This window comes from Odontomachus brunneus, unplaced genomic scaffold (assembly GCF_010583005.1).
Source record: "Odontomachus brunneus isolate Ranch 3 - 2012 unplaced genomic scaffold, Obru_v1 Obru_scaffold_074, whole genome shotgun sequence".
Lineage (NCBI taxonomy): Eukaryota > Metazoa > Arthropoda > Insecta > Hymenoptera > Formicidae > Odontomachus > Odontomachus brunneus.
Window position 1 is genome coordinate 1,177,319 of NW_022639524.1, and position 16,123 is coordinate 1,193,441.

The following is a 16,123-nucleotide window of genomic DNA, read 5'->3' on the forward strand; positions in this document are numbered from 1 at the left end:
CCCCCCCCCCTCTCTCTCTCTAGACGTACACTTTCTCTGGTGAATTTCTTGCGATCGCCATTTCGTGTTTCGTTGTATCGTTATTCGTTTCATCATCGAGGGAGACGAGCGAACTTCACGAACGCCCGTAATATCGTCGCGATATTAAAAGGGCTGGAAAGAGCCATAGGGCTTCCGGAGAATTACATCGACGCGATTCTCACGCTCTGTTTACAAACCCGCAGATCTTGAGCCTTAACATAGCTGCTCGTAAACTTACTCCACACAGAAAATTATCAGGCATGATTTTGAATAGTCTAAAACTATTGAGCACTAATTGGGTGGTAAGAAAGTGATATTTGAAATAATAAATTTTTCAAAGAATTAGTATACTTTTGTTATTTTTATAGTTTCCTGACTATATACAAGGTGTCTGACGATAACATGTAAAATTCTTGTGTATATCAGGTTAGACTGAACGAAAGATTCCTGTACAATTTGCAAATAATCATATAGATTTTTGAATCATCAACTAAAGCAAATTGACGAAGTACGCGATTATTTTACTCGCCAATCTTCTTTAATTAATATCTTAAGTATTAACGATGATGGTTACTTGTAAAATGGTAGATGACTTTTTTGTTCAATACATCAGATATAAAAAATACGAAAAAAAAACTCTTTTGAACAACAAACAATAATTAAATAAAGAGTATGTAAGAATTCAAGCACAGCTATTTTAGTGCAATAATACTAATATATATTAGTGACACTTCTCTCTCATGAGAAGATATTTTATTAACAAAGGAACCAAACGCGTTTCGGTCTAAATTTACAGACCTTCCTCAGTGGACAAAATTGATTACAATGAAATACAAAAGATATTTGTCAAAAAAGTCGTAATACAAAAGGATGTCAATACATATAAAAAAAAAATCGCAAACGGGAAACGGAGGTTACGCAATAAAATTAAAACTAAAAAAAAAATATGATCTTAAGATCCGTCGAGACAAAAAAAACATGTGATAATCGTTTAGGTAAATTCATTTTGTTAATTAGTCTCAATATTCTTCTGTCAATGTCCCATTGATTTTATTTTTAGAATCATTGACAGAAGAGTATAATTAACAAAATAACCTAAAGTGATTGACAGTTCTTCGTTTTCATCAACTCCAAAATCTTTTAACGCCATTTCTTATTTGGGAAGGATCTCTGATAGACTTGGCAGTATTTTTAATAGTAATAAAAAATGTGTTTTTCTGTTATTAATAAATTATCATAATTCGCGCGCGCATAAAGATAGGCTACTGCATGATTTTCAAAACAGTGTTGTGTACGAGTTGAAGACTGTAGCTCTACATATGTTGGCCAAACAAGCAGAAGGCTCTCGACACGGATTTCTGAGCATAAAAGATTGCCGAGGGATTTGACTTTTAATCTTTTAATTGTTCAGGAGCATCATGTCAATTGCAATCACGAATTTTGCTAGAATGATGTTAAAATTTTACATAAAGAACGGTTTTATTTTAAAAGGATAATTGCTGAAATGATTTTTATTAAATCTCGAAAACACGGTCCTAACTCGTAAATCGACATGAAAAACCTTGGTAACGGTTATAATTTGTTTTAATTTGTGTAACATTATTTATTCCTTTGATGATTAGTGTTTGTGCTATTTGCGATTCAAAATATAAACACACGTATTGTTCCGCATTCGGAGGTATGCGCCATTTGATATCAGACTAACATCGTTCTATATTTTTGACAATCATTACATTTTCGAGACATTTAGGTAATTGTTTGCTTTTTAAGTTTTTACTCGAATTGTTTTTTCTAGTTCTATTACTTTTATTCATATTAATTTTTATTAGACTTCCATCACGGCACTCTAAGTGCTTTTGTAAGTAACGGATCTTTTAACTGGACACTAATAAGGACGATTACCACCACATGTTCTTTTTGTCTCGACGGATTTTAAGGTCATATTTTTTTTAGTTTTAATTTTATTGCGTAATCTCCGTTTCCCGTTTGCGATTTTTTTTTTATATGTATTGACATCCTTTTGTATTGCGACTTTTTTGACAAACATCTTTTGTATTTCATTGTAATATTCAATTTTGTCCACTGAGGAGGGTCTGTAAATTTAGACCGAGACGCGTTTGGTTCCTTTGTTAATAAAATATCTTCTCATGAGAGAGAGGTGTCACTAATGTATATTAGTATTATTGCACTAATACAACTGTGCTTAAACTCTTACATCAGATACACCCTTCAATTTCGAGTAAAAGTAATCACTCGACGATTCAGAGTGGAGAATTCACTTTACATGAATGAAAAATCACTCAAACTCGGCAGTCACGTGTTTTTATACTCAAATTCGTTAGACTCTGTATTTTAATCATTTCAAATCTTCTGATTCCCGACTATCCAGAAATAACATTTCGACATCTACTAAAAGACAAAATCTCCCCATCTGTCTTTTCCTACACTGAGAAAAAGATGTTTGGTATTCGTGGTTATAATTACACGAAAAATAATTACTTTAAATTATGGTCAAGAAAATCATTTTTTTAACGAAATTCTACTATAATGTTAGTGATAATAAACTTATGTGCATGTTATTGTACTTTCGTGTTTGGAATAACCAAAAAATACGGTTGAAGCCAAAAAGTAACTACGATTTAGTTAGATGAGCCGCTTTTTTCTCTCAGTGTACCTCTCTCTCTCTCTCTCTTTATTCCTCTAGGTGTGATATAATGTCGTTAAAACGTCGCTGAACATCATCGCGAGCGAGCTGACGGGTTCGTCGAGAGGGAGGTAGCCGAGGGGTAACGATAGAGGTAGTAACTTCGCGATAGATTGAGAAAGGGATGACTCATAAGATCGGATAGAAAGCAAGTAGCAACAGCTCCTTAGTATGCCGAGGCGGGACGACACGTACGCCGCCGTGCCGTAACAGATACATCTCGAACGTCTCAGGAAAGTCGAGAATGTGGTAATAAAGAAGCGCCGTTCGAACAGTTGGCGATTAGATTTACAGTTAACGTAACACGTAACACCGGCTGACTCACCGGCTGGCACTTTGTATTCGTACGGCATCGCTCGAGCGCGAATTAAAGAAAGGTCGACAATCGATCAATCGCACAGCGACGATCCGTGACAATTGGGCCGCGTTGTACGCAGGCTGTGACGCGTGTAATATTCTCACAAATGGACAACACACATCGCGTGTATTATTGCGTGTCGTTTGTTGTTCATTCGCGCTTGTATTTATTCTTCGTTCGTGATTCGTACGAAATCGCGCCCGGGAGCGCGGGGCGAGTAAAAACAAATAATTAATTAATCGTTCGATTATCGTTACGAGGATATCATTAACGACGGGACCATGGGTGGATGTAACACCGCGCGCGCGCGCGCTTAAAATTTCATATCCTATTTTGTCCCGCTGTTTCCAATCGATTCGCCTCAGCCGGGCAGACAGATTGAACTTTATTGCACGTAAATGTGGACGCATGTAAATATCGTGTGGCACGATTAAATGTTTAATCCATCGCCGCGGACAGTCGCAACTGTCGCCCTGTGTGAAAACCACGGCGCACTAAGATTAATAACTACTGTATTGCACGTGACCATAAACCGTTCATTATCAGCGGAAAAAAAGAACGATTGCAAACATAAGGCGTAGCCGACTTTCTAGAAATACCTTAGCATATTCTTTCGCGTATTGCGGTAACGGTTCTCGATATCGCTATCATTTTCCAAGCGGAATCATACCAAATGATAAGGTTAATTCAGTCTCTCGTGTGAAACGGCGATTTCGAGGAAACGTCGGGCAGCAGAGGTCTCGATAAAAAGGTTGAACAAGTGATTCGTGGCTCGCGAAACGAAAGAGGAAAGTCTCGCGTAACGAGCTGTTAAATAACGAGAACCGCACAGGTTACGACGCGTCGTGTGAATTAAATCTTACAAGCGCGAAAGCTTGATGATTAATACGCGAGCGAGCAAGCGAGAGAGACAGGCGGAGAGAAAAAGAGAAGGGAAATTACACAATCTTATCGCACAATAGTTATCCTCATCGCCAGCTGCACCTCCGTCACGAGTGTCGACGTCAGCGCTGAAAAACTCGGCGTACGCGTGCACGCAGGTGACTCGCACGCGTAAAGTAACGCCGGAAAGTGCTTCGCGATGAAGCCAGTCGGCCAGTGTGTTGATTCTCATCGAATCATCACATGCAATCGAATGTATCGCGACGCAAACAGTACACTGAGAGAAAAAAATAGTTGGAATAACTATAATCTCGCTATATTTTATAGTTCGTTTTGGCCTCAAACATATATAGTTCATTTAAACATGAAGATATAGTAGAATGAACACAGATTTATAGTCACCATCTTATTACTCTATATATATGGTAAAGCTTTTGGGAATATAGTCACCTATATTTGCCAAATATTCCAATTGTATTGACTATATAAAATAGTTAATTTCTCTTACCATTCAATATTTGCTACCTTACTATATTTTTTATTTCAAATAATTATAATTCTTGGTAAAAATTTTACACAGGTCAGTTATACTATTGCTTATATTGTAAATATTACAAATATTATGGTAACATTTACTATAAAAATTATATTCCTAACTATAATCTTTTTACTATGCCATTATAGTTCCAAATATCATACATTCTTCTCTCAGGGTATGTTATTTTAAATCCGTACTAAAGGGACTGGAGGGTCAGATTGCCTGAAAACCGTACTTGTTTTCTCACAATTTTTTATGACAAACTGAATGAATATGCGAAGGTGTTATTTTAATATGTATTTATACAACGTATAAAGAGAAGAAAAATATAATTTTAAATAATAGGAAAAAGAGTTAATTCGAGTTCAAGCACAGGATTAATAATGCTATGTACCATATGGGTAAAACCTTCCTTATGTTAGGAAATAGAGCAATATTTATTGAACATGAATACTCAATATAAATAATCAAACGTTTCGGCTCAATCATGAACCCTCTTCAGTGATATAAAAAAACTCAAGGTTTACAAAACGAACGCATTACAAGTAAAAGAATTAATTAAAGACCTTAATAAAATGACATGAATGTTATTCGCAGTATTATAGCTGACAAGACCGTTACCCGACTAATATTAAGAAGTTCAAATTAATACTAGGAAGTAGCCATAACTTTGTTGAGCTCAGCTAAAAGCTTGAGTTTTTTTATATCACTGAAGAAGGTTCATAATTGAGCCGAAACGTTTGATTATTTATATTGAGTATTCATGTTCAATAAATATTGCTCTATTTCCTAACACAAGGAAGGTTTTACCCATATGGTACATAGCACTATTAATCCTGTGCTTGAACTCGAATTAGCCCTTTTTCCTATTATTTAATTGATATCATTGTTATTGAGTTTTTATTTTCTTACTCTTAAATATAATTTTGATGATCAAATACTCAATATAAATGTATATGGTATATGCAGTTAAAATATATTTCGTTTTTCTTTTCAAGGTCATCATTTTGCAATAATATCTTAACTCTCGGTGGCTCAATTAAGCTGAATTTATGTAGGAAATTTCCGTAAGCTTGTCGTTATCGCGTGAACCACTATAATCGAAATTGAATAAAAGTTAACAAAATTGCAAATATCTTAATAGAATATTGTTAAATTTTCAGTTCTTTTATAGTAAAAAAATTAATATTTCAAAATTAAATATTTTAACAAGTTTGTCAGTGATTCACACGATAACGACAAGCTTACGGAAATTTTTTATCTAAAATTCAACTTAATTGAATCACCGAGAGTCAAGATATTACTGCAAAATGACGACTTTGAAAAGAAAAACGAAATATATTTTAACTGCATATTACTATACACTTATATTGAATTTTTATCATCAAAATTACATTTTTCTTCTCTTTATATGCTGTATAAATACACGTCAAAATAATACTTTCGTATATTCATTCAGTTTGTCATAAAAAATTGTGAAAAAACAAGCATGATTTTCAGGCAATCTGACCTTCCTGTCCTCTTAATAATCGTTTCTTGAAACCTGTCTGAAGTGAGATTCAGATACACACTTTGAATTCAGAGTTAGATGAAAGTTTTTCAGTTGAATGGCGGTTACAGATATGTATTATAAGTCAACTGAAAAACTTGGATGTAACCCGAATTGAAATTTTTGCTCCATTTTGGAACTGAACTTTCTAACATCTGTATATTCTGAAGGATCAGAATGTACGTGTAACACACATGAAAACTAAAATACTTTAGTGTCTCTAAATGAAAGAAAACGCACAAAATGCCACTTGTAGATTCTAAAGGAGATCCCTTGGCAAAGCTAAATAGCGTCATCAGAGATTGATATAAACTTCAAAGTATCAAAGTAGCGTTAAATGGAATATCGAGGTCGAAAATAGAATGAAACAAGTTTCGACTTGGAGAACTCTGAATAAAAATCTGAGAATCTCATGTGAGAGAAGTTTGAAATGACAACTATTAACCTCTTAGGTACGTCACTGTGTGACTTTCGCGTATGTCATCTTTTTGAACGGTACTATAGTGGCTCATTCTTATTTCTAATAAATTATAATTTATTCACCTAAAACTGTATTCTAATGTACTTGCGTAATGAAAAGCATTACCAGACATAAATCGCAATGCTGCATTGTTTACGTGCAGTCCGCGTCGAACTTTGCTGTATAGAGATACAGCTCCACGGAAAATCCAGCCGTACCTAAGAGGTTTACGGCAGAGCCGTAAACTCTGCACGTACAATCGGCTGATTAATGTCCGCTTCAATGTCGACTAAACCTTAATCTGAATCTAAATTATGTTTTTAGAGAAAGACTTAAATAAACGTAGATTAAGGTTTAAATGACGTTAGTGAAAATAACATAAGCGTAGAGACACTTTTCCTGGATGAGTTTTGCAACGTATTCCGTACCCAATAGGAAAACGTATCTTCTGGGAATTGTTAAGAAAGAAATTTTCCTATTAGATACGGGATGCCATTACGAAAGTTATCGAGAGAAAGTGTTGCAATCTTTAATCAGCCGAGTGTATACTCGAGTCGAAATTTAGATCTTACTTTCGATATCCCTAATATTTAATGCTTACTTCGATTCTGAAGTTTATATTTACTTCTCTTGATTTTGTTTAAGGGGTTACGCCAGGTTGAAAAACTCAAAAAATCGAAATTTTTTTTATAAAATGATAGTATAAAGTGTTAAAAATAATATAGAATTGGTCTCATAAAAAAATTCGATTGGCAAGTGCGTTAATCCCTTTAGAGTCAAAGCGCGCACGCGGTCGTTTAGACTCGTTTCAACGCGTTCAAGTTCAAAGGAAATAACGCGTGAAAAAGGCAAAAATGAAAAAACGAGGGAAAAAATTGGAGAAGGACAACGCTACTTCATTAGAAGACTTATATTACGATACGGAAATGGCTGATTAACAGTATAATGCATAATTATGAAGTTATCAATAAAATAACTCTATCGAAAACTTTAAACGCGTTTTTCTCGAAACTGTCTTCGGTACTGGTGTCAATGATAATTCGGATAATTTTCAACCGATTTTAATTTACCTTCGCATAAATATTTTTAAAAGAAATATCTATCGCGCATCGTAGTCGTTTTTTTAATGTTATTATTTTTCGAAATAATTTATGCATTAAAATACTGATACTTTTTCAAATATTTGTCATTTGTTTAATTTTGAGTTTTTTCCAAAATCCCTATGTAGCGCCCTAAACACTTTTCTATTGGAAATTCTTTGAAATTTTGAATTTCATGTATCTGGTCGGAAGATATAAACACCGTTTCATAAGACACGGGTCGACGTCAGTTCGTTACCGCCATTTTATTTATCAACACAAAAAATCAATACATTAATAATATTTTTTATTATTCCAATCTATATACAATAACATAGTAGTAAGACTGATTTTTCCTTGTTTGTAGTTTTTCCGCAAAATATTATTTAAAAAAACCGTTTATTTTCAGCTTTCCAATCTGGCGTAACCCTTTAAACTACAGCTTCGCCGAGAGATGCTCTTTAGAATTTACAAACGATATTTTGTGCGTTTTCTGCCATTTCATTAAAGTCGCTATGTAAGGGGTTTCAGTTTTCATACATTGAAAAAAAAAGTAGTTGAGTTAATGATACTTTGCTTGAACGAAGAAAATTCGATCGAGCAAACGTTTAATCGATTGAACGAATTATGTAGTTGCTGTGATGAGAGGAGAGAGAGCGTTATCAATTGATTCAACGATCGCGATTTGGTCAGTAACTGTATCAACGCGCGCAACTTATTGTTGCACTAACGTGTAATTTGTTCAATAGATGTAATATTTCATTGAAGGCGAATGACCGCCGATCCAACTGCTCTTTTCGCTCAATATAAACACACACTAATTTTTCAGAATGTACAAATGTTAGAGAGTTCAGATACAAAAGTAACACTAAAATATCGACTCGGGGAATAATATTTCTTGGGACTTATAGTACAATCAATCAATTTGGTACAATCTGGCTGTCCGACTTTGAAATAACATTGTTCAAAAAACCAATATTTTTGAATTTATTTCCTTTCAGAGATACAGAAGAGTCTCAGCTGAGACAACAACGCGTTAAAATAAAAGTTTGTAAACGAATTTGTCTTGAAATTTTCCCGGGCCTTTTACGGAAGTTGGTGAGCGATCGAATATACGTGTTCGCGTACTACAGATCCAATATTGTACGCGGGGGAGTTAATGCAATTCGTAGGAAAGTGCAAACGCGAATTTAAATGGCTCTGCATCGCGCATCGGAGCACTCTGCGTCGCTTCCGCGATGTCGTAATAATACGATAGACGGGTAATTGTAGCGGGACAGCGATTTTTATTCACCTTTCAGGTATAGTCGCGTCGAAGTTGACACACACGTGCCGCCTCGACCTTGCCGCGAGATCAGAGAGGAGCGGCAGCATCCTCCAATCGAAGAGGACACCTCTCCTCAGCCGTCAATTACAAGCTGGGGAAACACGTCGCGCGGCACGCTTCCGCTCGATCGGACCGATGGAAATTCGATATCCCAAGGTCGTCGGACCTAATGTCACCGTCGCCGTGTCAGCGGAGCGTGGCGTTTCACTCGGTTACGCTCTCGCGCTCTGTCACGCACCCGGCACTCGCGCACGCGAATCCGATTTCTGCCGTGGGGGAGGCACAAACGAAGAGAAAAGAAAAAGAGAAATCGCTCGTCCCGATCGAGTCATATCCTCCTCCTCCTTTCTCTTCTTCCTTCTCTTCCTCTTTCTCCTCCCAGGGGAGACTAACGAGAGGAGTCAAGCCTCCTCTTTGCACGCTAAACGCGCTTCGATGATCGCGTCGTTGCACGCGTCGCGGGACGACAGGTAGGATCCGTAAATATTGACGACACGATTCCCGAGTAACTTCTGTTGTTCTTCCTGTTTCCCTTTTCTTGCCGTATGCCGCGCTTCAGTCTATCCGCTGACGTCGTTGTCATTGTCAACACGGATAATGAAGTTGATTCCCGTGGAAAGAAAGCGGCTTCGCGCGTAAGTCGGCAAACGTGATTTGCGGCTCGTTAGGTAGACCGAGGGAGTTATTGCGCGCAGGATCATTAAGTAACGAGGAGCGCTCGACGACGTGTATTCGCGTGTCAGGCCCGCGGATTCCGGCTTCATTAGACGAGGGGGTCGTCGAATTCGCCGTTGCGCGTCGCTCCTCGGGACCGAGAGAACGGCGGTTGCTCCGACGCAAAAGTGACGTCGCAGTTATCGCGGTCCGAAGAGGGAGAGAGGGGGAGAGAAAGAAAGAGAGAGAATCATATGGTCGCGTTCGACAATGGGAGCGAACACGGGCGCCGTGTTTTTACAATGTATATACACACGTAGATGCGAGACGATAAACGCGCGCGAGGGACGTTTCTACGTTTGTTTTTTTTACAGCTCGTTTTCCGAGCAGCTGATGGAAACCTCTCGGAAGCTGGAGGATTCCCCCGACGGAACTATGTGAGTCGTTCAAAAAGTACGCGGCCTGACGCAAAAACAGCGCGAATTTGATGAAATCTTTATTAGCGTATCTCAAAGCCATCTTTTGTTATTCCTAGTTAGGCTAGGTTAAATCTAAAATCCAAGTGATCTGTCGATCAGTTTTCGTTCGATAGTACGCCAAAGTGAACGCTTCCAGTATCTCTGTGCGTTCATTGTTGTGCCTGTCTCTTTGTTTTTGAAGCGAGATGGTAGACTCTAGGTTTCATCGATGGCCGTAAATCGATGCTAAGTCTTTCAAATTGCGACGGAATTATGCCAAAAGGTGCGAGAAACAATGAAACTGTTCAGTTGAGTCTTTGCTGATGCGACCAAGCGCAGGATCCATCGCTCTCGCAGAGTTCACTTTGGCCGCGCTGTCAAAGACTAATCGACAATCGCTCTGTACTGTCATACTTACAAAGGATGGAATACGGTAATAAAGATTTGTTTAAATTCACGCTATATCTGTATTAAGCTACATACTCTTTGAATGACCCACGTATAACCGATGCGCGCGATCAGGGGATCACTGTCAAAGGGACAAAGGCTCACGATGAGCCACAAGCGTGAATCTCGCAACAAACACACGCACAGCCCGTCGACTTTTTGTCAAGGATGGAGATCGCTTTCGATGTCGCTGGCGTTACCGCGGAGTCGCCGTCATCGTCGAGTTCGTGGAGCGTGCGTCATCGTAATCGCGCGGCTGTTTGCTCGAGGCGATTTGCACGACTCGATAAAACGATAAGGGGATCGGTCGCGATGACGGCGTCGATCGGGCGAGCGAGTGAGTAGGCAGGCGGCCAGGGCGATGATCACAGGCCAAGGCAGGCAGGCGAGCAGGTGGATGAAAACACCGTGTCACACGAGGAGCGTTATCGCGCTCGCTCGCTCACGATACGGTGTCGAAGGTCGATCGCATTTTTCCGTAGAGAACCTCTTCGATCCGGGGTGTTCGCGCGTGGCGCGCGACGAGGAGACGAGACGAGAGGAAAGGAAAGGATAGAGAGAAAGAAAGAGGTGAGGTGAGGTGAGAGACGCGTTGTACGACGCGTCGTAGCGCACGACGTCGCGAGGGAAACGGTTCTTTACGTACCTCTGCGATTGAACGGCCGTACCCGTACGGCGACCTTTATTTTATCCGTAGCCATGACTTCTGCACACCGGCGACGGCGAAGGCGCGCACACTTTCGTATCCCCTATCACCGTAACCGAAGAGAACACCACCGCTCGACGACGCAGTTTACGTGCACGATTACGTCGGACTCTCGCACGATACGCACGTCACCGCTACATTATTCTCAACCCATACCGCGAACTTGTCATTCTCTCAAACGACACTACGTCTCACCGTGCCCCCCGTGACACACTTCGCCATATTGCTAAAAGCCCGTGCGCCAGACAAAACGACGGCCGTCCGTCCGTTCTATCGAGGCTATCGAGTGAGACTGTGCTTCCGGGGATCGCCGCTGGGGTCGCTCGCGCGGTTCGATAGCAGTGCTGGCAATTCGCGAGATTTTTCTCGCGACGGAAACCTTCTACGCATGCGTAGTGTGACGTAGCAGTCTACTATTGGATATCGTATCGTCCACGCATGCGTAGAAGGCCTTCTGTCGCGGAGAAAATCTCATAAACTGCCAGTACTATTCGATAGGCGCGCGCGACGTCACGCGCGAGGCATCGCCGGCCTCGCAGTGGCGACATGTCGCGATGGTGAGCGGAAACGAGTCGATCGAGTGTGCAGTCGATCTTTTATCGACCGCGAAGTGATATGGCGGTAATATTGATATCTACTTTATCATCTTTGTATGATGGCGAATGGATGCTTTCTTCCTTGCTTCAATATTTTGATATGTATTGGGAATATAGTATGCGTGCAATATCTTCGAACGTCGATTCTTCGCTCACATATTGACTTTTTCCTGAATTCTTTTAGAGTAACTTGGTTTAGAGTAACTTTCTCTGAATGCGGAGATTATTCAGTCCGTACGTTATTCCTTATAGAAATTTAATACTGATAAGTGATAATTTGGCCAATGATAATTACTGTTGTTCAATAATTTTATTATTCGTACGAGTAATAAAATTACTATTTATTACTGGCCAATTTATTACTCCCAGTGATACTTTTCTATAAGAGATGACAAGGCGCTACTCCGTGCGCAGAATTATTTTACTTTATAAACGATGAGATGATTCTTTTTATTCGGAGTCACGAAAACGTCTTGAAATATTGAGAGTGCTGCATTCAGAAGGACTGCAATGAGAAAAAAATTAATGATATTTAAATCATGTGATAATTACATACTTTGTTTCAATTTCCTTGAAACCTATAATTTCCAGAGAGAAGAAGGAGAAGAACTATGGGGCGCTGTAGCCGAGCTGTATGCGAAGCACTTTCTGTACAACCGTGGGTCTGTTTTCTATTATTGAACTGGCATTAGGTCTCTCTCATCTTTCTTTCACTAAATTTTATCTGTATATCTGCCTCTTCTTAAGTTCCGAAAGTGTTCAGCAATAGAAAACAGATCCTGTGCACATACCCTTATAGAAATGTAATATTACTGGTACGAGTAATAAAATTATTGAACGACAGTAATTATCACTGGCCAAATTATTACTTATCAGTATTACATTTCTATAAGGGTAGACTATCCAATGTCCATAATTTTTTAATTTTGTTCTGTTAAGTACATGAGTGACATGAATTAGATAAAAACGGACAATCATAACTCCTTTTCTTCTTTTCTCTAATTTTATCATATATTCCCTCTATTTAATTTTAATTTTATAAGGCTACGTTCCTTTTGAACGCTTAGTCTCGATCTACAATAGGTGTAGTAAGCTTTAAACCTTAAGAAATTGACCAATCACAATGGAATTATAGAAGAATAATTAATTGTGATTAGTTAATTTCTTACGGCTTAAAGTTTGCTACACCTATTGTAGATTGAAACTAATGCCCGTATTTATAGTCAGACCTTATATTTAAGATTTCCTCGAGTTTATCTTCAGATACTCTGTAGTCTATAAAATGATCCGTAGAGCATCTGAAGATGAACTTGAGGAAGCCTTAAATATAAGACCTGACTATGAATACGGGCATTAGTCTCGATCTACAATAGGTGTAGTAAGCTTTAAACCGAAAGAAATTAACCAATCACAATTGATTATTCTTCTATAATTCCACTATGATTGGTCAATTTCTTAAAGTTTAAAACTTACTATACCTATTATAAATCGGGACTTAGGGCCGTGACACACAGAAAAACTTAAGCAGTAAGGGCTATTGCACCAAATTGACATAACTGCATATGCATAGCATAAAATCGTATGGACCAATGAGCATCGAATATTAAGCATCGAACACCAATATGGCGACTTAATACTCGATGCTCATTGGTACATACGGTCTTATGCTATGCATATGCAGTTATGTCAATTTGTGTGCGATAGCCCTTACTCTGCATGTAATTTCACCCTAAATATTGTGTCCTTATAGGTAATGTTAGGTTAGTACACATATGACATATTTGGCGGCAACTTGTCCATCTTAAACTCGTAAGAAATTAAAAATATTAGATCTTTATCGTGATTGTACATAAGCAGAAGATAAACAAAACATTAATATGACAATGTTTACAGACAATTGAAGAGAGGTTGAAAATATTTGAGAGATTCGTTAAAAATGATTGTTAAATTAGACAAGATAATAAGCTATTCCTCAGAGCATCCATCGTATCCTGCTGCTAATCTTCTTGAACGTAATTCAGAAAAATGGAAAGCGTGGCGATGCGCCAAACCAGGGGAAATGCTCGCCCATGTCATCTTCCAACTCACGGAATCGTCTTATATTACTGGAGTTGATATCGGTAATTTCCAGAGTTGTATAGTGATTGTTACTGGATCCACAGCATCTGAACCTGATAACTGGATGGTTATTGTGAACCATAAATTCATGACAAATGACGAAGCCGCAAATAATAAATTTAAAGATCAGGTACAAATATTCACAAAGAGAGAGTTGAATCCTGATACACTGAAAATTAAATTTGATCGAATTAAGGTTACCTGCATGCAGTCAGCAAATTTGAAAATATTATTTGGGCTATCATATATCATTCTACGATCAGATGCTATAGTTGATTTAGGTTTAGATATGTTTGGCAAATTTAAATTGAAGCAACCACATGTCATGAAGACCCCCATGGAGATGATGAAGGAAAAGCTCACTAAAGTAGAAGATAAAAAAATAGATTACAAAGAAGAGTTACGTGAGCAAATAAAAAAGAATTCAATAGAAAGTTTCTCTAGGTCTCAACAGGAGAAAAAGCCTATGAAAAGACCATTGTTGGAAAAGCTAGAAGCTGGAAAATCTGATGAAATTTTTGGAAAGAAGGATAAAGAGACTTCAAACTGCCAACTGCAAAAAAATAAAAATGGAACATCTGATAGCGAACCTAAAAGTACTGAAGTTACATTGAATAAAAAAGCAGTTGTCAGAACTCCCTTTGGAGATATAGTACCTTCAAAAAATACTGTTAAAAATGGTATAACAGACGCTGCTAAGAGTCCTTCAAATTCTAAAAAACGACCCTTGAGTGAGTTAGATACTTCATCAAATGTAAAATTCAATGAGAAGAGACAGCGGTGCACGGAATGTTGCAAAGAATCACAGGACCAATTGTGTAAGACTTGTCAACGATTGTCGCAGCCTGCAACTGCTGAAAATACTACTTCAGAAACAAAACACAATACTCCTGCAAGATGTAAAAAGCTGTTTAAAGAACTGTTCAGTGGCACTACCTTTTCACTCAGTGGATACGTTAATCCACAGAGAGATGAAATTAGAAGGAAAGCATTGAATATGGGTGCAAAGTACATACCTGAACCAAATACAACTAATAAAAAATGTACCTATTTGATTTGTGCTTTCAAAAATACACCAAAATATCAACAGTTCAAAAATCATACAAAGATTGTTTCTCATACTTTTATTGAGGAATGTTTTGATAAGAAAACAAGGTACATTTATATTCTATGTATCATTTTCATCGTAACTTATGAAATTATAAGATTTCACCGATTATATGCTTTTTGCAGATTCCCTTGGAGACGATATGCTTTAGATCAGAAGGACAGATCTCAGTCTGAAAGCGAAGAAGAAATTGACAGTAATCAACCACAATCTGCATATGATATGGACACTGATGCTGATTCTGATTATTGATATTTCAGTTTAAAATGTTTCCATGCATCTTTAAAAAATTCATTATTATACTTTGATAATTATGCATGTACTGTCAGATCAAATAGTTGTCACTTACTAAAATTCTATCTTAAATTTATATACTTTTTATTATTTCAATATTTATTCGAATATATACATTTAGTGCAGTAATTAAAAAATTTTAGTGAAAGCTGAATATTTGTATAAACTTATGTACATACATAGGTAAGTTTGTATTTTGGACAGACTAACTGGAATTATAACAAAAAAATAATTATAATTTGTGGAAAAAATAAAGTAGATTATTTTATTATATATTCTTGTTTTATATAGCTGTACTTTTTGTACTAGTGTAAAAAGTTGCCTTATAAATGTAAATATTTGCCTTGTAAATATTTGGAATGTCAACTATTAAAGTGTTTGAAATGTGCAGCTTATATATTAGTGATATATCAATGATATATTTACAAATATAGAATTTCAAACAAAATTTACAGTCTAATGAATTTTATTTATTTTTTTATAGTCGCGTCGTGCCCACGCGCGAGACTAGTAATGCTTTAATTTTAATAAATGTAATATACAGTAAAACATAGTAAAAAATTATATTTTCATTTATAACATAGAAAATTGTACCCCCGTGAAAATTTCTGTTTTGTGTATTCTCTTTTGATGCAGTTCTAATGTAGCTAAAAAGAACAAATATTATTATATATATTATATATATTATATATATTATATATATTTCTATAAACAATGTTGAAAATTCTTGCGATCATGTTTACGGAAAAGAATTGTGTGAAATCTGGAACTAGTTGAACATACACAATAATGGCGTACGCTCGGAAAACTTATACACTAATCTT

At 37.3% G+C, this 16,123-nt stretch overlaps 2 protein-coding genes across 12 annotated transcripts in view; one reads left to right on the forward strand and one right to left on the reverse strand.

Annotated features, from left to right (window-relative positions):
• Positions 1 to 11,487, reverse strand: part of LOC116847132 (kinesin-like protein KIF13B) — an 84,580-nt gene extending 73,093 nt beyond the window's left edge. For all 9 annotated transcript variants that reach the window (XR_004378669.1, XM_032821799.1, XM_032821803.1 and 6 more), the window contains exon 1: positions 11,124 to 11,487. Coding sequence is in view for 8 of the 9 variants with exons in the window: in XM_032821799.1 (XP_032677690.1) it covers positions 11,124 to 11,178 (55 nt within the window). In the remaining variant the exon portion in view is untranslated. The remainder of the gene's footprint in view (positions 1 to 11,123) is intronic.
• A 1,949-nt stretch (positions 11,488 to 13,436) lies between these two features.
• Positions 13,437 to 15,572, forward strand: LOC116847111 (DNA repair protein XRCC1). Of its 3 annotated transcripts, none has more exons than XM_032821751.1 (3): positions 13,437 to 13,588; positions 13,673 to 15,052; positions 15,131 to 15,572. In XM_032821751.1, exons 2-3 carry the CDS (start codon positions 13,716 to 13,718, stop codon positions 15,255 to 15,257), a joined length of 1,464 nt encoding a protein of 487 aa, XP_032677642.1. In that variant the 5' UTR covers positions 13,437 to 13,588; positions 13,673 to 13,715; the 3' UTR covers positions 15,258 to 15,572. The 3 variants fall into 3 exon arrangements, with proteins under 3 accessions (XP_032677642.1, XP_032677644.1, XP_032677643.1); XM_032821753.1 differs by having other exon boundaries at positions 13,452 to 13,539; XM_032821752.1 differs by having other exon boundaries at positions 13,546 to 15,052.
• The last annotated feature ends 551 nt before the right edge of the window (positions 15,573 to 16,123 follow it).

Bases quoted from the DNA above. Each gene is read 5' to 3' on its own strand.
- LOC116847111 (XM_032821751.1), top strand. From the start codon at position 13,716: ATGATTGTTAAATTAGACAAGATAATAAGCTATTCCTCAGAGCATCCA. The intron at 15,053-15,130 runs GTACATTTATAT...TGCTTTTTGCAG, and splicing joins TGTTTTGATAAGAAAACAAG to ATTCCCTTGGAGACGATATG.